This window comes from Sander lucioperca, chromosome 15 (assembly GCF_008315115.2).
Source record: "Sander lucioperca isolate FBNREF2018 chromosome 15, SLUC_FBN_1.2, whole genome shotgun sequence".
In the NCBI taxonomy this organism is placed as follows: Eukaryota; Metazoa; Chordata; class Actinopteri; order Perciformes; family Percidae; genus Sander; species Sander lucioperca.
In genome coordinates this window covers 20,679,470-20,699,744 of record NC_050187.1, presented here as the reverse complement: position 1 = coordinate 20,699,744, position 20,275 = coordinate 20,679,470, and the positions used below count along the sequence as shown (strand labels likewise).

General features: G+C 41.2%; 3 protein-coding genes across 4 annotated transcripts; 1 reads left to right on the top strand and 2 right to left on the bottom strand.

Annotated features, from left to right (window-relative positions):
• Positions 1-1,454: 1,454 nt before the first annotated feature.
• On the bottom strand, positions 1,455-6,140 carry lrit2 (leucine-rich repeat, immunoglobulin-like and transmembrane domains 2). 2 transcript variants are annotated; one of them, XM_031306110.2, is made up of 4 exons: positions 5,884-6,140; positions 4,853-5,643; positions 2,161-2,909; positions 1,456-1,902 (listed from the first exon to the last, which is right to left on the bottom strand). In XM_031306110.2, exons 1-4 carry the CDS (start codon positions 5,991-5,993, stop codon positions 1,876-1,878), a joined length of 1,677 nt encoding a protein of 558 aa, XP_031161970.1. In that variant the 5' UTR covers positions 5,994-6,140; the 3' UTR covers positions 1,456-1,875. The 2 variants fall into 2 exon arrangements, with proteins under 2 accessions (XP_031161962.1, XP_031161970.1); XM_031306102.2 differs by having other exon boundaries at positions 1,455-2,909.
• A 794-nt stretch (positions 6,141-6,934) lies between these two features.
• Positions 6,935-11,810, bottom strand: lrit1a (leucine-rich repeat, immunoglobulin-like and transmembrane domains 1a). Its single transcript, XM_031306087.2, has 4 exons — positions 11,405-11,810; positions 10,458-10,918; positions 9,378-9,683; positions 6,935-9,039 (listed from the first exon to the last, which is right to left on the bottom strand). The coding sequence occupies exons 1-4, from the start codon at positions 11,524-11,526 to the stop codon at positions 7,973-7,975; spliced, it is 1,956 nt and encodes a 651-aa protein (XP_031161947.1). The 5' UTR covers positions 11,527-11,810; the 3' UTR covers positions 6,935-7,972.
• A 2,347-nt stretch (positions 11,811-14,157) lies between these two features.
• On the top strand, positions 14,158-19,322 carry rgra (retinal G protein coupled receptor a). The gene is made up of 7 exons (XM_031306076.2): positions 14,158-14,552; positions 14,899-15,055; positions 15,483-15,604; positions 15,981-16,134; positions 16,258-16,375; positions 18,656-18,769; positions 19,154-19,322. Exons 1-7 carry the CDS (start codon positions 14,474-14,476, stop codon positions 19,295-19,297), a joined length of 888 nt encoding a protein of 295 aa, XP_031161936.1. The 5' UTR covers positions 14,158-14,473; the 3' UTR covers positions 19,298-19,322.
• Positions 19,323-20,275: the final 953 nt, after the last annotated feature.

The following is a 20,275-nucleotide window of genomic DNA, read 5'->3' as shown; positions in this document are numbered from 1 at the left end:
ACTTATGTTTAACCGTGTATCCAGCTAATTTATATAGCTTGCGTTACTGTATTGTGTGGACAGTTAACTTCATTTAACATTTTCTTATTAATATTTGGCATGTGTGGTTTTCTTTTGTGGGGTGCAACTGTTCCACCAAAACAAGTTCCTTCCAGAGAATATTTTGCAGAGCCCCATCATCGCTGCGTCTGGAACTTAGCGCAGCCCAGACGATTGTGATTGGTTTAAAGAAATGCAAACAACCCAGAGTGTTTTTTTTCCTCTTTCAGTATGTATTGCGCTGTTGAGATAGGTCTGGCAATGCAAGACTAGTCTTAAATCAATTGTCAGGTGCCCATATGAAACTGGTTTTATTTGCTGTAATCATTCCTCCTGTTCATACTGGCCATTAAAGCAACACCAAAGCACTTTTCCTCTTCGGTCCCCCTACAGGTTGGAAGCAGAATTGTCCATTACCGCTGTCGTATGTCTCATTCGAACCACAGATCTGCTACCCGATCTGGCAAACTTGCATAGTGCGGTTATAGCCGATAGAGGGCCACAAAATGAATGCAGAAGTACTGTTCACCCTGTTACAAGTTGATGAACCACTGAAATGATTTTGGAAACATTATTTTAAGGTACAAAAGAATCTTTGGTGTTGCTTTAAGAAATCTCTTTCTAATGCATTTTCAATGTAAGTGATGAAGAACAAAATCCACAGTCCTCATTCTGTTCAAAAATGTATGTTAATATGAGGCTTCAACATCCTGAGTTAATCAAATCAAGTGGTTATCTTCCAAAGTTACAATCATACTATGAAATATTTTCTTTGTGTTTCCCCTGACAGTGTTTCCTTGCTGAGCTGCAGTGGAGGGACAGTAACAAAAAGAGAGCATTTTTGTACTAAAAACACTGTCACAAACTATTCACGTGATATTGACTAACTCAACTGCTGAGCCTCATTCAAGCTTTAAATAAAGTTTGGAATGCATTTTTGTAACAAAAACTGTGGATTTTGTCCCCCATCATCAAATTGGAAAAAGATTGACATAAAATGCACAGTTTAATTATTAACTATTTAATTCAAAGCCAATTTTAGTGTTACCTTTTTACTATGAACTACATAAAAGACAGTTTGACGTTTTGTGACTCATAATGCTGCTTCAAAAGAACTATGCCAAAGGTAAATGTCATGTGTGTATGACTGTACACATACCACACACACACACGCACACACACACACACACACACACACACACATGCACAATTCCATTTTAAATGAAAAGCTGTAATGAAAGATTTTATATTGTCTATTTACCCAAATCCACTGATAGATAATATGTGTCTTCTTGCTCTTTCAAAGAGCAATAAAATAACTCAACACATATTAGCAACATAGCGTATAGTAGTTTAAAATACTAGTTTTTAAAATCATTTAAATAAATCTTCTGACACAATCACATTATTATTTCACATAATCACCATCTGGTTTAAGATATTTTCTTGTTGTTCCAGATCCAGTATTATGTTACAGTACAAATATGTCAACTGAATTGACAATGTTGAGCCAAAAAGAAATTAGTCTGATAAATAGATAAAAACATAAAACAACATTAAATTGCTAACAAAGAATTACATAAAGATAAATTATGCACTTACTACTGAAAGACTTGGTAAAAAATATACTCATCAGAAGCAATTGTTGCTCACAATTGCTCCTACATTTAAATCAATCACAAAGGCTTCATATAAAGCAGCAGTTTAGAATGAGTGATAATTGACATTTAAACATATCATGATAACAAGACAAACATGTCATATTTCAGACAGGAAAATAAACTGCAAACAGTGGTGCAAATCCTTGAATTACACTCTTGACATAATGGTCATCATTCACATCTTTGCATCAAACTCCCTGGCCTAGAACAGAGGAAGAGATGAGATTAAAACCAAGGCAGACAACATGGTCATTCTTCTGAATATTGTACTCATATGAGTACTAAAGTTTTCTATTATATTTTACAAAAAGAACTAATAAAAGATGAAACACTGGTCTATTATAAGGTCAGTTTCATGTTTTCCCTTGTTGGTTTCACAAATAATTTAATATAGTTCAGCTGTTTGTTTACTGTGGTCGGCTTTGCCTTTATGTTGTCTGTCCTCTGACCTCCTCCTCACCTTCCTGTCTTCACTGGAATCTTTATTAACTAGGCCCTCGTCGCTGGTGGCCTGCAGGCTGTCGAAGGTGCCCTGCCTCTCCCGCTCCACCCGGGGGGAGCTTCTTTCCCTCTGCCGGTTCTTCCAGGACTCCATGATACCCTCCAGGCAGGCAAACTTAGTGTCAGTGGTGCAGGCAAACATACCTATAGGCACAGCAAGCACCATGGCTAAAACTATCACCACTATATGAATCAGCTTCTCCCTCTGTTCCATCTCAGTAATGTCACTTCCTGTTACAAACACAATGCACTGGCCTGGACGCGGTATCTGGTTCTTAAGGGTTACACAGATTTCATATTTGGTAGCAGGCATCAGATCAGAGACGGAGTAAGAGTGAATCCCAGGGCCGATGTAGACCATTTCTTTCTTATCAGTACCTACGTCGCCAAAGTGGATTGTGAACCATGTTTCAGCTGGGCGGTCCAAGGCAGCGTACCACTCAATGATGATACCACGTACTGTCTGTTTGGCGATGCGGATGTCAATGTAGACATTTTCACTACTGGCAGCAGGTGGTGGAGCTGGGTTGCCAGGGAGGAGTGATGACTGGGAGCCTTCAGGAGATTGGACGTCCAGGAGGATGCTGACAGAGTAGTTTCCAATGAAGTTGACGGCAGTACAGGTGTAGATACCACGGTCAGCTGCGTGAAGGAAGGGGATCACCAGGAGCGATCTGATGGTGTCTTCGCCCACTCTTTCCTGAGACTCTAAGAGTAAAACAGGGATATCCAATGTTATTTGAAAAGACATGCGAGCTTAGACAATAAAAGTCAGTATGGGAAAACTCATTAATTATCTTAAGATATTTCCACACATCACAAGTTGAACACAAATTATTCAGATAACTTTTTCCTCAGAATATAATCTGAGGTGGAAAAAGAAGTCAATTAATTAAAGTTCCCATGGCATGAAAATTTCACTTTATGAGGTTTTTTAATTAATATGAGTTCCCTCAGCCTGCCTATGGTCCCCCAGTGGCTAGAAATGGCGATAGGTGTAAACCGAGCCCTGGGTATCCTGCTCTGCCTTTGAGAAAATGAAAGCTCAGATGGGCTGATCTGGAATCTCCTCCTTATGAGGTCATAAGGAGCAAGGTTACCTCCCCTTTCTCTGCTTTGCCCGCCCAGAGAATTTGGCCCACCCATGAGAGAGAGAGACATCATGGCTTGCAAACAAGCAAAGTGGCAGTTGGTCAAGGCCACACCCCCACCCTCCACCTTGCCCCCCCTCTCTCCTCTTCAATAGCATTTAAAGCTACAGACAGAAATGGCACATACTAAGGAAAGCTCATTGTGGGACTGGCTCTAGTGGCTGTGATTCTGCACCAAGGCTGAATTTCGGGAAAGAGACTTCAGATACAGTATTAGGGGACCACTAAGGCCTATATAAAAGCATCCAAAAAGCAGCATGTCATGGGACCTTTAAGATACTTGTGCCCATTAAAAAGAAAATCTGACCCCTACACGCATACAGAGACACACAAAAAAATAGAGGCACAGACATATACAAGACATCAACAGCTTTAAGATAGGTGCAAATTGTAGGGCTGAAAGTAACAATTATTTTCATTATCAATTTATCTGTCAATTATTTTCTTTGATCACTAAAATGTCAGAAAATAGAAAACGATGCCACATCTCACAATTTGTGTAATTCTGAGATGATGTGAACAAATTGCTTTTTTCTGAACAGTCCAGAACCTAAAGATATTCAATTTATCATAAAATAAGACAAAGAAAAAAAGCAAATATGCACAATTGAGAAATTAAAACTAGAAAATGTTTGTCATTTGGCTATTTTTTTCATGTTTGGGGGATTATGTCAGAATATAAGGACATTGTAATATGTTACTTTTTGGGATAATATTTAGTAGCATTGGCCTATAACAGAACTATAAACATTAAGACATTATTTATTTTAATTAACCAGTATGATGGCAGCGTGCACGGTCGCAGTGGCTCTTGGCTCCCTGACTAGGTGCTCACAATTTCATTGCATGGGTCTCTGTGCAATGGTGCAATGACAATAAAGGTTTATTTATCTGTTATCTTATCAAGCCAGTAGCTACAATTTATAAACCCTTTATAAAAGATGCCTTATTATTCTAGTGTTTAACTCATTGATTTGATGGCTACTTTTACTTCTATTATGAAAATGTATGATATGGTACAAATCCGTACAAAAGTATTTTTACTTGTTTTTACTCTTACTTAGTGACAGCTACTCTACCCACCTCTGGTTTCTGTCCAAAATGATGAGATAGATGGAGTGGTGGTATAGTAGCAGGATACAGCAGCAGCAGCCTGGTTGCTATAAATTTGTTTATGATTACTTGCTGTCATGATCTGCAGTAAGCAGGTTAACTCTAAAGGTTAAGTCAACTTAGTTACACAGTAGCCCGACACGGCTGATATTAGGTAGCCTAGTTCACTATAATCTCCAACACTTTTAGTCAACACTGATGGTGTTGTGCAGATTGTCAGAATCAGTGGTGATTATTTCGCAGCGGTCCAATATCCAGATTTAGCTCTCCTCATCTTGAGGAGGGGTTATAGGTCTGCGATTAAAATGCGTTTAAGTATCTAATTTACCACAAGATATCACTCGAGCTAGGCGTGTGGGTGACATATCGTGGATATCACACTCTTACCATGAAATCCTCTGATTATCTTCAGGCCATATGTCCACCACACCGCGGGGTCTGGCCTGGCCTTGGCGAGGCAGCGCAGGGTGATGTTTGCGCCCTGAGGCAGACTGAGGTTGGAGAAAGGGGTGGTGACGATGGGCTTTACGCACGCCTGCAGCTCTACCTCATGGAAGAACTTGCCCGCTTTAAAGTCCGGCCCTGAGCAGGTCAAGTAGGAGTTCATCAGTATAATCGGGGGGCGCAGGGACCTGATGAATTCCACGAAGCCCTTCAGGCGGCAGTCGCAGAGCCACGCGTTGTCGTGCAGCGCCAGGACGACGTTCGGCCCGAAAGCGGTCGCGTCTCGCTCCTCCGTGCTCTGTAGTTTTTGGTAGAGAGGCCAGTTTATGAAGACTTCCTTCGATATGACCGTAAGCCGATTGAAGGATAAATCTAAGTAAGTCAGACCTGGCAAAAATTTTAACGCATGCTCCGGCAGGACGTCCAGCTGGTTGTGCTTCAGGTCCAGGATCTTGAGGGCCGGCGCGTCCTCGAACGCTGTCCATGGTACTGAACGGAGCTTGTTACCTTGCAGACGGAGCTCGGTTAAGTTACCCAAACCCTCCAGAGCCTTTGAGTTTATCACTGTGATATCATTAAAGTTCAACCACAAGTTCTCCAAGGCGGGCGTGTTTGAGAATGCCCCTCTGGATATTTCAGTGAAGTGAGATTTTTCTATTCGTATTTTGGTCATATCATCTGGAAGGTTGTCTGGTATGGCCCCGAACGCGTTCTCCTCCATACATATGAGCGACCTATGGTTATAGGGAAGAGTTTAAATGAACATTTGGTTACTGTGCAGCCTGATGTTTTATAAAAACAATATACTAGGACCACGAATTAGAGATACAGAATTCAATCCAGCCCCAGTTTTTTTACTTTTATAAACAACGTACTTTTCACATATGTCTTAATGTACCGTCACCCACTGACACAGTTAGATTAACAATATCTCTGCCTTGGTGAAGCTCGAACTACATGAAATCAGGTCTTACCTTCCATGACGGTCTTCTACACAGCTGCACCCGCTTAAACATTGAGAATACGTTTCATACGCCTGGATGTTGAGCAAAACTATAACTAGCAGGTAACAAATTATGTCCATAGTCCGCGAAAATTCCTAAAATTGAGGGCTACATTCGTGCTCAAGACATGTCGAGTGCGTCAGACGAGAGAAGCCTATTACGCTTAATCCCTGACGTACCGCGCACTGAACAAGTGGCATCTAATTCTTGGTAGAGACATGATTAACAGTGGACAGTGTCAAAAGGTCTGATACCTGGTCTGGTACCGACTTAAACTATATGTTTAAGTCGGTACCACTTTCTGATTAGTCAACCTTTATGAATGTGTGTAACTTAACCAATCATTTACTAAGGCTTTATAGTTCACTTATAGGCCATTAATAAGAACACGTTTGTTGGTTGCCAGTTTGTGAACAATCCCTCTGACTGGTATTTACCCTTCCTATTTGGTAATGAAGCAGTTATAAAAGTTGGCAATCCATTAATACATAGTTGTGCGTTTTACTCTCTAATCATTCATCAAGTCTGTGGCTATACAAGTTAACACGTTAATAAATCAGTTTTGGTCTAGATTCTCTGCATGTTGTTTTCATAAAATAACTGACAGAGGGTCTTACCAGTGAATTAAAGAGCTAAAAAGAAAAATGTCCTGCTGGAAAATCTGGAGGAATTTTGTACAAACTGGCAACCCAAATGTTGTTCTTATCATCGCTTATAACTGATTTATAAAGCATTAGTAAATTATTTATTAACATTAATAAAGCCATTATAACTTGCAAACTTTTTTTTATAAACAGTGACTTATCATTAAGTCTTAGACCACCTGAGACAGACACTAAGTTGGCTAATCGTGAACTCATTACTGTAAATAAGTTTAGTCAACTACTATCAAACCAGCCACATTAAGAGTATAAAAAGGGTATAATCTGTATTACTCTTTTCAAATTGCTGAATGGAAACCCAAAATCGATCAACATGGTGAAGTGAAAGTACAGATATAAGAACACACAGTACTGCTAACTGGATATGTATATATAAAAGTTTATTCAACTATTTTCAAATAATATTGGAATGAATAGATCTACATTTAATGGGGTAATGATGCCTCTAGGTGGCACGAAACAGGTACATAAAGATATTTCAGTATGTCTCATTGCTTGGAATAGAAATCATCTAACATTTCATTTTGCATCATTTCCAATCTATTTACATTGTGTCATAGTTCAGTCCTTTCTGTACTTCTCTCCAGCTCCAGCTTTTCTCCATACACCAGAGTGTTGAACCATGCCTATGTGTATATCTTCTCTGAGAACATATGACAGATATATACAGAGGCACAGACTTAACTGTATATGTAAGTGTACATCATCCATAAAGTATATACAAATTATACACATGCATATAGGATATAGACAATGGAGTATTGACCTTTGAGTTTCCTTTAAGTCTGATCAGGTTGCAGAGGTTTCTTCGCTGGGACATGCAGATTAAGATTAAATATAGTTTACAGTAATTGTTATGCTCTTTCAGCATTTGACATGTTATCTCTTCCAGGCTGATAAAAACATTCTTTTAGACATAAAAGCATGAGTGTGTTTAAATGTTGTCTTACTATTAATGCATGGATACATGTACGACAGTGAAGTGAGTTTCACTCTATCTGTAAGAAACATGAGATAATCTACAAATATCTGGGAAAAACAAGTTAATTAAAATGTTAAATATTCCTCTAAACTGATATTTCCATTATAGTGCAGCGTGCAAAAGTCCTTTGATAGAAATTGGATCTTTGTGGTGGTGGAGTTGGTGTCATGATCCAGCGAGGAGGGACAGGTGGGGGGGAATCCCACGGTGTGCGCGTGGGAGGGGGACTGACGTCAGGATGTTGCTGAGGGTGAGAGTACGGGCAGTGATGAGGATACGAATGTGGATGGAGATGGGGATGGGGGTGAGGATGGGGATGTGAATGGGTATTAGGGGTCGGACTGGGACGTGGATGTGGATGTGGGTGAGAGCGAGGAAGATGGCGTGGAGAAGAAGCTGGAGCTGGAGCATGACGTCAGCAGAAGTACTCGTTAGGCTGTCCCTCTATCTTAGTTGTGGCCTCAGAGTCCAGGCTGGAGCGGGCTGACAGCAGCCTGTTGGATTCCTCTGGGTTCAGTCTGTTCAAATACTCGCCCTCAAGCCCTTTGGCCTTCGTGCCAGGCGACAGTGTTTCAAAGGTCACATATGAATCTTGGATGTCCTTGGATTTCTTTCCCCAGTACTTCTGAATGCGTCTCTTCAGAGCCCCACAGCATACGATGACAGTGAGCGGGACCGCAATGATACAGGCCACTGTGATCACAATCACATTAATCAGCCTCTGGGTCCCAGTGGCACTGGCTGCTTCATCAGTGGAAAATATGACACACTGCTCCTTCTTGGGGATCAGGCCCCTCACACACACACAGGCAATGTACTTGGTCCTTGGCACCAGCCCATCGATGGTTACACGGTTCTGCCCCGCCCCAACATTGATCTTCCTCATGTCCCTCTCTCCAAAAACAGCATACAGCACACTAAATGCAGTTGTGTTCTTGGCCTTAGGGGCTCTCCAGTTTAAATAAATTGTATTGTCTGTGTCCCCCACCACCTTTACAGAGCGGACCACCCTGTCCGGGTCCTGCTGCAGCGACGACGTGTTGGCCGCCAGGTTGCTTAGATTAGTCTTCTCCAGATCCAACAGTGCATCTGCGTTGGAGGAGGTGGCAGGCCACGGGGTGGCTCTGTCAGCCAAACTGTAACTGACTAGTCCAGGATCAGGACCAAGACCAGGTGGTAGGCCTGGATCTAGGGCAGGCAGAGATGAAGGGGTGGAGGTTGGAACCACATATCTGGCCACCAGTTTCTCCTGGTAGGCAGCTTTTCCCATCGGGTTGGGTTTCTTGACTTTGGCTTTCTTGTCGTTGCTGGTTTGGTTCACCTCTGGTTTTGGTGAGTTAGAGACAACGAGAGAAATGACAGCTTCAGCGTTCCCCGCATAGTTAGTGGCCTTGCAGATGTATTTCCCTGAATCCCGATAGGACACAGCTGGGACACTGAGGATGGACCAGGTGATTCCCTCCTTTGAGGTTTCCTGCTGGACTATGGCGGCAGAGAGAGGAGAATATGGACATTACACAATGGTTACAACAGGAAAACATATGAAAAATAATAATAAAAATATTTAAAATATATAAACTATGTGGCATCTGAGAAATATCCCCTTTTATTGATGCCAAGCAGGTGATTATGCAATGTTGCAATGATCATCAGCAGTGTTGCATAGTTCACTGTTGTAGCCACAGCTGTCAGTCAGACTTAAAACCTGACTATCTCCAGCTTTCTGTTTAATTAACAGCAGCACACAGTGCAAAGTAAAGCATCTTATTTCAGACACAACACAGAGAAAGACCCTGACATTCAAAGACCTGCTGACTCACCTCTTCCATTAAGGAGTCGCCCATCCGCCTTGCGCCATGTCAGGTCTGGGATTGGGACTCCGATGGTCCCACAGCGGAGCAGCACATTGTTCCCAACAGCGCTCCGGACTCGTGCCACAGCTGTGTGGATACGTGGGAGCTGACAGCGGCGCAGCTCTGCATCACTGAACAAGACGCCTGACACACTCTCCGGAGCTGAACACCGGAGCCTTGTGTCAATGAATGCCACTGAAAGAGTCGGAGACTTCTGGAACTGGATCAGGTCATAGAGCCGACAGTCACACACCCAGGGGTTGTCATGGAGACCTGAGGGTGAGGGTACAAGTGAGGCTACAGGAGTAAGATGAACGTCCAGCTGTGTGCAAAGTGATAGACCAGCCTGCAGATGGCTGGTGTGGATGTTAATCCTGTAAGAGGATTAACATTTAATTCATAAACTACACCATGACCATGACCACGGCAATGAAGATGATGATGATGATGATGATGGTCCAGTGATCAAGGTCAGGTTTAGCTGCCATTTCACCCCCCTGTCCTTGCCAAAAGCATCAGCCTTTAGAGCTGACCTTGGAACAGCTGTCCTCTGTTCTGACTATGAGAATGGGTCACAGAAGATAAGCAAGTGTAAAATGAACTTTTTAATTCACAGATAGATAGATAGATAGATAGATAGATAGATAGATAGATAGATAGATAGATAGATAGATATAAGTGTTTATAAATGTACAGTATTACTCTGCAATTATAACTTCTTAGAACTACCTCATAGTATACTGTATTTGTAATGTGTAGATACTGTCTATAAATGCTAAATAGGGTGCATTAAAACAAATGGTTTGGTCTTTGGTTTTCCAAAGCAAAATGGGGCATTTTTTTATTAAATACTACCGACCATCCTCTACTATATAATAAAGTATGTGTTGCTTAGCAACTGTTTTGTCCCGCCGCTGTTCAAGAATGTTACTTTGAGCATAATTCATTAACACACTTTCCATTGACGCACAGAGTTTAACAGCGCGCTTTTGGTATTTTGAATTGAGGCAGACATAAACCACGTTAAGGTTTGGTTAAAGTCCTTACCAAGTATCATTTTGGAGCTCTCTGGCCCTTGCACTGGTTTCGCCGCCAGCCAGGTGGACAGCACCTCTGCCGGCAGGGTAAGCAGGCTGTTGCTGGACAGATCCAGGTAGGTGAGGTTCTTGATGTAAGTGGTGGCCTCCGCTGGCAGCGAGGTGAGCTGGTTGTTGTGCAAATCGAGAAGTCTGAGACTGGGCATATCCATGAGACATTCCCAGGGAAAGGCGGCGAGGGCATTCCCGTCCAGACGAAGCTCTTCCAGGTTAAGCAGTCCCCGGAAACTGTCCGGGCTCAAAGCGGACAGCGTGTTGAAAGACATCCACAGGAATTCCAGACTGGAGAGGTAGTTGAAGGCTTCGCTTTGTATCCGCTGGATGGCTGTCTTCTCAATCCGCAGCTTGGACGAGTCAACAGGAAACCCGACAGGCACAAGAGATATCTCGGGATCATTGCAAATCACGCTCCTAAAAGGGAGACATCATTGGTGAATTTGTGTTTTACCTCCAAATCATCCTTCACAAATTACGCATTTAAGGAAAATTTTTTCACAAAGTAAATATTATATATATTAGATATATATAAATTAGCATTAAAGTCTAAGATTAAATAATGTTTTGTAGAGGATACAAAAAAAGATGGTAAGTTCACAAGCACCAACAATGGTATGGCTAATAATTCTGAAAAAAATACTGATTTCCCAATCTATCCTAACTCACATAAAAAGCATACATGAGGAGGTTGAAAGTGCCTTTGAGAGATAATCCTGCATTAAATAAAATTGGACCGACATGCACTCCCTAAATTATCTTTTGTACACGTGTTTACCTATGCTGTCCTCATTTGAGGACTCGACCTGTCCGTCTGAAAAGATGCGTCTGTGCGCACAAACCAGAGCACATTATAGTGTGTTTTTGATATAAAATCATTTTCATTTTAAACATCTTGCTTACCTGGCCTTTGATCCATCACTCAGGTTGTGGTAAAAACAGCTGCACTGCGACGGGCAGGAGCTCACTGTGGAGAGAAGTTCACCTGTGGCCACGTAGAGCCCCATGAGCAGGACGAGGAACATTTTGGCCCAGTTTTACGCATACGCAGCTTGCCTACATGCGCCCAGTTTAAGTCAAACAGACTTGCTTTTTTCTCTCATTTACAGGAATATCATCCGCATGGCTTTGTCCCACCGCTTCGCTGTCCCATAGTGATCCGACTGATATGAGTCCCGAGATAAAAAGGATAGTCAAGGATTAGCGAAAGGACTGGCGTTCTTTTCATTTGGATGCGTATTGCATCCCGGAATCCGATAGGCTGCGCAGAGACGTCCCTATTTATTATCACAGAAAAACACTTCCGAAATGGTCATAATCCGCTGATGTTTGGATTTTTCTTTCCCTCAAATGTTGCTTGTTCATTTGAGCTCTGTAGTGACAGTTAATCTATAAGTGGACAGCACATGTTTTACCACAAGGTGGCCCCTATACCTTGAGGCTCCTTGGGGCCTTTGCACTCAACAGCTACTCACTTAAACAAATGTAATGTGCCATCCTTATTTTATTTGAAGAACTTTTATATTTGTATCACAAAACAACTAATATCACTGTAGTTGGAAAGCAGATACAGAGACTTTGACTTAAACTAAACAATAATAGACAGATCCCTTTTTTCATGCAAAATAAGAGAAAAGGAAATGACCCTGCTGGTGGGGCCTGAACCACTGATGAAAAACTTGTAACAGTGAATTAAATCATTTCACTGCAAAATGTCTCTTATCACAGAAAAAAATACATATCCTTAAAGTTTTTCCCCTTTTTGGCAATCCCCACCCCACTTTATCACAGCTATGTACCTGCACATAAATTGCACATGTAAACTATCCATCAACAGGAAACAAAGTAGTATTTTCTGAACAAACACAACTGGTCAGAATAAAGAGAAAGACTTCAGTAGTAAAACGTGTATGTTTAATCAGTTTGAATGAAAGTGACTCACAATGGCCTTTAGGTTTCACCTCAGTAACCCATTTGGAGTCCAATACTACTCGAGGAAAATACCTCCAATTGTAAAGCTTTTGTTTTGCAATGAAGGTAAATCCATGTGTTGTTTGGCACGTGTTCCTTGTGTCCCCCTTTGTATTTAATCACTCTGGAAGTTCAGTGTTACACTTGGCTGGCACTGCAAAGTGTGCTGACTCTGAACTGAAGAGATGGTGAAACACAGGCCTTGAATGTGTTTGGAAAACTTGGCAGCAAGAACCAAAGAATTTAACCACAGAGCCAGGTCAAAGGTTTTAGTACACAATGACAAGTTTAAATGAAGCAAGAGTTGTCAGATGAAACTTTAGAGTTTGCTTTAGTGCACACTTTCAGCAGAAAAAGTCATCAAAAACATCCAAATGCTATTGTATGTACTTATTTGTGTCAGCATTTATTTACATTTGCGATCGTCTTTATTTGGAAAAGGTATTAATTTGTTAAAGCATTGAAGTGTTTTCAGTTTTTAGTGAGACCATTTTTTAAGATGGGAAATTTGGAGGGGAAAAAGCCAGGAGCATGCAGAAATGTGACAACTGCACACTTAAACTCATGTTCTGTTGGGAGCCATTTGTTTTCAGTAGGATAGAAAGTGTCATAAAATTAAAAATCTATGAATATATATGTATACTGTACCTTTTTGGATCTTGACCATTTGCATTCCCATAATGGTTTTGCACTTTTAACTCATTTACACCTATATTTACTAAGATTTCTGATTTTATAATCCCTAAACTGAGAAAGACTTTAGCCACACAATGGCAGTCTTGTGTCCCCTCTATCCCTACGGTATGAAAAGCTGCAAATGATTTAGCAACTGAAGCATGACCAATCTATTGAAGGCAGGGGATGATGGCTGGATGTCATGTCATCTACTGCTACAGCTGAATTGGAATACAGGCTTTTATTGTATGCCACATATTTCCCTTATCACACAGGAAACTCCAGACTGAATCAATCTTCTGTTGACACATGTTGTGTCTGCAGATCCAAAAGGGCAATTTGGTTTTGTCTATTATTTCAGACAGATGTCATATTGGTTTAATCTCTTGAGGTCAGTGTGCCTATCAAAAGTTGTATTCCCTACTAAAAATATCCACAAAACAAACGCTGACTGTCCAGTTTCACATCCACACTTCAAAACAGAGTCCTGCCATATGGGACAAAGGATTCAGATACAGATCAACAGTACTCACATGGATCATCTGGAGTGTCACAATAATCACTTTGTGTCATCAACCAGCGAATGAGCAGGGTTAATGAATTGAAAAGCATCACATACATTTCATTTTAATATAAACTGTGCATAAGATGAAATGCATTGGTGTGCTGGACATCTGGAAATGATAAAGTCGAATATTTTGCACGGAGATTAGACACCACATTTCTTTACACTTAATTCACATGTACATTTGTAACGCTCTATAGCCACTGGATGTAACGTGACTCAAACACCCTTGCCTTTGGCAAGAACATGGAAGTCTAAGAATAATAGGGTTATTATTGTTGCTGTTAATGGAGGGAATTTCTTTGATGTTGTATTTGGAGGGCTTCGTTTTCCTCTTAAATGTGAGTGTAGTAATGATTGGCTGGAGCTCTGCAGACACCTGTTGTCTCCTTAGAGCGATGCAGAGCTGTGGGCTGCATCACACGCGTCGCCTCGTCCTTTGATATCAACAACGGCTGCATCATCACTGGGACCCAGAGACACAAAGGCTTGTTGTGTAACTAATTGAGGGCTTTACTGGTTGCGGTGGCATTAAGGTTTTTTTTGCAGTTTGTGTGGTTACGTTCATTAAGACATTCCTGCACGGATTGGGGCGACAGAGATTCGAGGGCTTTACACAATAAAGTGCATGCTTTTCACGTGAAATGTCCCTATAAAAGCGGGCTCCCTTCGGCCACATTAAGGCACATCGTAAACGAGCGAACTGAGTGGAGTGAAAAGTCTGGAACAGCTGCACTTTATTGTGTCAGTACGACTTCAGGATGGTCTCGTCTTACCCTTTACCGGAGGGCTTCTCCGACTTTGATGTGTTCTCCCTAGGATCGTGTCTGCTTGTGGAGGGTGAGTGTTTTTGTTTTGTGTTGGATCTAAGTCAAAAACACTGCGAGGCACAAGACAGCACCCGCTTTAACCTAGATGACAGGACCTGACGCTCCCGGTCAATGACAGTATGGCTATGTTGTAGGAGGCAGTAGCTCCTTCTCCTTCCTCATAGTCTCTTTAAGCTTGCAATTAACCTTCACGTATAGTCTGTAAACAAAGACATGACTGCGATGTTTGAAAGGAGCATGTTTATGAAATGTCACGGTGCTGCATGTGGCGCAATCAGCATCGCTGTGCGCACTGATTCAAATTCATCGCCGTACACTTCCTTCATTCACGATTGTTTATTTGTCTTCCACCAAAGGTCTGCTGGGCTTCATTTTAAATGCGGTGACAATCGTTGCTTTCCTCAAAGTGAGAGAGCTGAGGACCCCAAGCAATTTCTTAGTGTTCAGCTTAGCGATGGCTGATATGGGGATCTCTATGAACGCCACCATCGCCGCTTTCTCCAGCTTCCTGAGGTTAGTGATGCAGCCTAACCACCCCTTTCGTAATGATCAAGGTTTGACCAAATGTGACCAAATTAAATGTGAGAAATGAACAGATAATAGCCTACCTGGCTATCGATACAGGCACGAACAACCAGGGATGCAGAGAACAGGGGTCAATAGGCTGCACTGCGAGGGTCATCATGTGCTTGGGGTTTTCAAGCTGTAATCACGAGATGAGAGATGCTGCTCTCATTGTTCATGAGTCTAGGGATTATATGTAGCCTACTATTACTACTAGTACATTGATGAATTGCTTGATCATTCAGGGCTTCTATCAGTTTTAGTTTGTTCAAGGACATAATCTGTTTTAGCACATCCTGCTGAAGTGAGCTCAATTTTACTAATTTCTTTAACGTGAATAAAGGAATACATTTATGAAATCACCCACTGTCTCCAGGTACTGGCCTTATGGCTCTCAAGGATGCCAGACTCATGGTTTTCATGGCTTCGTGACAGCTCTCGCCAGCCTCCACTTCATAGCCGCCATCGCCTGGGACAGATACCACCAGTACTGCACAAGTAAGTCAACACCTGCTTCTGTCCCTGATAGGTGAAGCACAATTACAACCAAATGGATTCTAATTTTCCTCCCATACAGAGCACAGGCTCTCTCTCTCTCTCTCTCTCTCTCTCTCTCTCTCTCTCTCTCTCTCTCTCTCTCACACACACACACAAACACACAGACAAACTCACATGTTGAGAATCCACAGCTGCTCTTACAATAATCAATGCATTGCCATCTAAGTATACACTAAGCAGGTTCTTGGTCTCCAGCTGATCTTAAGACCTGCTATTCTGAAGAGGCCAGCTGGTCCACAATGGTCTGCAGTAGTGTGACCTTTGTTCGAGGTGTTAGAAGTAGTAATGGTGAATGTTTTGAACCTGTTCTTATCAGGGACAAAACTGCAGTGGAGCAGCGCCATCACTCTGACTGTATTTATCTGGCTCTTCACTGCTTTCTGGTCTGCCATGCCCCTCATTGGCTGGGGAGAGTACGACTACGAGCCCCTTAGGACATGCTGCACTCTGGACTACAGCAAGGGAGACAGGTAATACAGTACACAAAAACACACACACACACAAACACACTAAATACAGATTACATTATCTATCACTCACAGGGAGTAGTTTATATTACATTTACAGCCTTTTGTACATTTTTCTCTCCACAGAAACTATGTGTCCTACTTGATCCCCATGGCCATCTTCAACATGGCCATCCAGGTGTTTGTTGTCATGTCCTCTTACCAGTCCATTGCACAGAAATTCAAGAAGACTGGAAACCCCAGAGTAAGTGAAAATAACTAAATACTCATGGGATTAGTGTAAAGTGATACACAGAGATTTCCAATTCAAGTTAACATAGCAATGTTATGTTTTCAAACCAACACAGAGACAGACTGGCTCTGTTTTACTTCAGTTGCTCCAAACCCAAATGAATTAACATGCTTGATGCAGAGAAATTCAGAACTAACTGTGAAACCCAACACTGGCGGTCTTAAGTAACAGAGAAAACTACTGCACAAATCCTTACCAATATGCAATTATTCCTACTTTGAAGCTACGCATTGGCAGTGGTGGAATGTTACTAAGTACATTTAGTACATTAAGTACATTTTCAAGTACAGGACTTAGTAGGGCTGCATAATTAATCGCAACATTATCGAAATCGCAATATGGACTAGTACAATATTCAAATTGCAGAAGGGCGCAATATTTGTTAAAGGCAAAATATGTGTCAAACCATTCCGTATTAAGTATTGTGGTGCTACAGAGACGTCCCAGCCTGAAAATCCTATCCTACAGACTAAATCCTCGCAAAAATCACACTATAATCATTTTTAATTTTTTTATTTTAATATTTTTCAATGAAAATGAGAATAATGATACAAAAATGATCATTCCCCTCCAATATTGTGAATCATATCGCAATATAGGTCAAAATAATCCCAATTAGATATTATCCTCATATCGTGCAACCCTAGACTTAAGTACACATTTTAGGTACTTTAACTGACACTGCCAAAAAAATGTTCCTACTATGGCCACGCCAAGACTGTTTACAACGTGTAGCCTGTTCAGCGGCCATAGCCGACAACGGTGAGTTATTTAAAGCCAAGAGAGGGGGGGCTGTAAATCGGAAAGAGAGGACTGTGAGTTTGCAGTGTGTTTAGCGATTGTTGCTGTAATTCTAAGCCAATAAAGTGTGTTCAGTCGGGTGGAGTGGATGGCAAGGTAGTGTTATTTTGTGTTATTAAATGTGTCTGTCAGTTGGGTACAGAGCTCCGCGTGAGCACAGGCTTTTATGACAATATAGCCAGCATCTAACGTTAGCTACTCCACTGTGCTGTGATGTAATGTCTGGCTATGTGAGACAAGCGTCTAGCAACATTGTTGTGGATGCTCCGGTCTCAGCCTGGCAACTTCCGTGAACTTCAAGTCTGGGGAGGAAGGGGCGGGGGAGACGACACTCTCCAGTATTTTGAATTTGTACTGCAGTAACTATTTTAAACACTAGCTGTCAGTATTGCATATTGCACCTTTAAGTACATTTTCCTGATTATAGTCACATACTTTTTAAGTAACATTTTCTATGCAACTTTGACTTGTAACAGAGTATTTCAGAGTGTAGAATGGTGTTAGTACTTTTTCTAAAACAAAGAATCTGAACACTTCATCCACTACTGCCCAATGGAAGAGGAAATTCTCTATTTAATCTTTTTCTAGTGTAAGCACAACTTTCTCACGTGGTCCTTATTCAGAGTGACAAAAAAGCATGGGTAGCATGCGGGCTGTGACATATATAGGTCATTGCCAAGGGGTGAAGACCGGGTGCTTTAGTTGGGAATGTGGACAGTAGCTGGTGTGCATTGAAAAGAACAATGTATCTGTGAATGGTAGTCCAATAGTGGAGTTCCTCAGGGGCTGAATCAGGTTGCCTCACTTTATGTTGCAAAACCCTATTACTCACAGTCATCTGAGTTTCTGGAGACTCTTTCATTACACACACAAAAGCTGCAGAGACACTATGCTGTGCAATGTAATTATGTAATGAATGTAATGTATAGTCATACAATGTATGCCATAAAAACCTGGAGGGATACAATTGTCCAGTGTCTTTGTTTAAACCCTACTTGATTTTAAGTTGAAGTAGAGGTGCCAAAGTTTCCAGAAATGCCAAATGTGTATACAATGATTACACAAGACAACTATAATATTTCCATTTCATGAAAAATGCAGCCATAAAAACAAGGAGTTGTGGGTGTGAATATTTCACTTAGTGTAACCATCCTATAGCTCCATGCCGAGTTGAAACAAGCTAAGAGGCGAACCTGTTAAATGTCTGTTTTGACCACTGGATTACAGCAAACTGCCCCTTTACACGCTAGCTATTTCCCTTTCATAGCTGAGCAGGTATGATCTTTACACAGACAGACATTATCCCAGGCGTGTGACTGGATCTCATGACACACAGCATTTATGTCTCCTTCACTCCTTATGGTTGATTGTTACTAATCATTCATGTGTATCCCTCCTGCTCTGCCTCTCTCTAACCTTTACCCTCTGTAGTTCAACCCCAACACTCCTCTTAAGACTTTGCTGTTCTGCTGGTGCCCCTATGGCATCCTGGCTTTCTACGCCGCTGTGGAGAATGCCAACCTGGTGTCCCCCAAGCTCAGGATGGTAAGGACAGCCAGCACATACATGCTCACAAAAGCTCTCCAAAACATAATGTATATATTTTGAAATGCAGATCATATAACCTGCACATGTTGGACATACATACACATACAGTTAATATATACAGAAAAATATCTTAAATGTTAAAACAAATATGAAGATTTTTGACTTTGCCACCCCCAGTGGTAGTATTAAAAAAAGACACTGTAGCAGACAGCAATTCATGCCGTCATTTCTCATTTTTCTACAAACAAAAACCATCAGAATAATTAGAATATTGATATAATCATATACATATCTTTAGCTCATTTTCATGAGTATCTGCATCTGAATATTGAGGTCTTTTAAGTACTAACAACCTTGTCATGCATGCACCTGTCTCTACAGATGGCTCCTATCCTGGCTAAGACCTCTCCCACCTTCAATGTCTTCCTGTACGCTTTGGGAAATGAGAACTACAGAGGAGGCATCTGGCAGTTCCTCACTGGGGAAAAGATTGATGTGCCTCAAATTGAGAACAAGTCCAAATAAACTAAGCATGAATAATTACACACACTTAGTGTCCTGGTGGCTTCAGCAACATCTAGATACCTAGATGTTTCTGTCTGGGTGTGTATGCATGCGTCGTGTCTGAAACAGTGGTAGCCATTGTCCCTGGTAAACATCTGTCCTGAATTTGCTGTCATTTGTTTCTGCAGTTGTGTTTTGTAAAGGATTTTGTCAACCGAAAAAGTGAATTGTTATATTGTTAAAAGTTAACAAAATGTTCAAACAATTCCTCTTGGAAGGGACTACTAAGTGAACTACTACTACTACTACTACTATGTAAATGCAACAAAAAACATTGGACTTGACCACTTCTGTAACAAACACAGGATTTCTTTGGGATTGGGATTTTTTGGTTTTCTCGAGTCAATGGGAAATGTAATGTCATTTCTCTCATTAACTAGGGGATTAATTTTATTTGAGTTTACCCTAAGAAATGCTTTCTGTAAATAGACGTCATTCAAGATGCCCAAAATTTCTATTAGTTTCAGGGTTGATTTAACAGTCCTATAAAGAAAGTAATATCACAGCTAGCAGAGGATTCATGTCAAGGATTGTATGACTTCAGTGTGTGTATGCCACTCTTGTCATGTTCTGTACAGTCATGTGTGACCTCTGTATCCAGAGTCCTTCACTAATCCTCTAAACAAGAGGACCATTCTTCAATACACAGCCCCCACGACAAGTTAGAGATTAGTGGGTGGCTGTAGATTAACTGGACGCCCTTCTCACCAGCAGATTTGCATATTAAATAAAGATAGAAGTCTGTATGACATTTAAATAGAGAAGTAAGAATTATTTATTGCTTTATTTACTAACATAATTTAAGTGGTATATTCCTGGTTTAGATTAGGCTTTAAAATGTAATAAGCTATGGCTGCTCCTTAATGTTAATGAAATTCTGTGTATGACTAAGACACTATTTAATTGATCAATTTAACTTGTGCAAATCATAATAATAAG

Coding starts and splice junctions, on each gene's coding strand:
- rgra (XM_031306076.2), top strand. CDS start 14,474: ATGGTCTCGTCTTACCCTTTACCGGAGGGCTTCTCCGACTTTGATGTG. Junction 15,056..15,482: donor GCTTTCTCCAGCTTCCTGAG/GTTAGTGATGCA, acceptor CACTGTCTCCAG/GTACTGGCCTTATGGCTCTC. Junction 18,770..19,153: donor TGTCCCCCAAGCTCAGGATG/GTAAGGACAGCC, acceptor CTGTCTCTACAG/ATGGCTCCTATCCTGGCTAA.
- lrit1a (XM_031306087.2), bottom strand. CDS start 11,526: ATGTTCCTCGTCCTGCTCATGGGGCTCTACGTGGCCACAGGTGAACTT. Junction 9,684..10,457: donor GAGCTCCAAAATGATACTTG/GTAAGGACTTTA, acceptor CCTCACCCTCAG/GTCTCCATGACAACCCCTGG. Junction 9,040..9,377: donor GCGACTCCTTAATGGAAGAG/GTGAGTCAGCAG, acceptor CTGCCGCCATAG/TCCAGCAGGAAACCTCAAAG.
- lrit2 (XM_031306102.2), bottom strand. CDS start 5,993: ATGGACATAATTTGTTACCTGCTAGTTATAGTTTTGCTCAACATCCAG. Junction 5,644..5,883: donor GTAGAAGACCGTCATGGAAG/GTAAGACCTGAT, acceptor CTATAACCATAG/GTCGCTCATATGTATGGAGG. Junction 2,910..4,852: donor GATAATCAGAGGATTTCATG/GTAAGAGTGTGA, acceptor TTTTACTCTTAG/AGTCTCAGGAAAGAGTGGGC.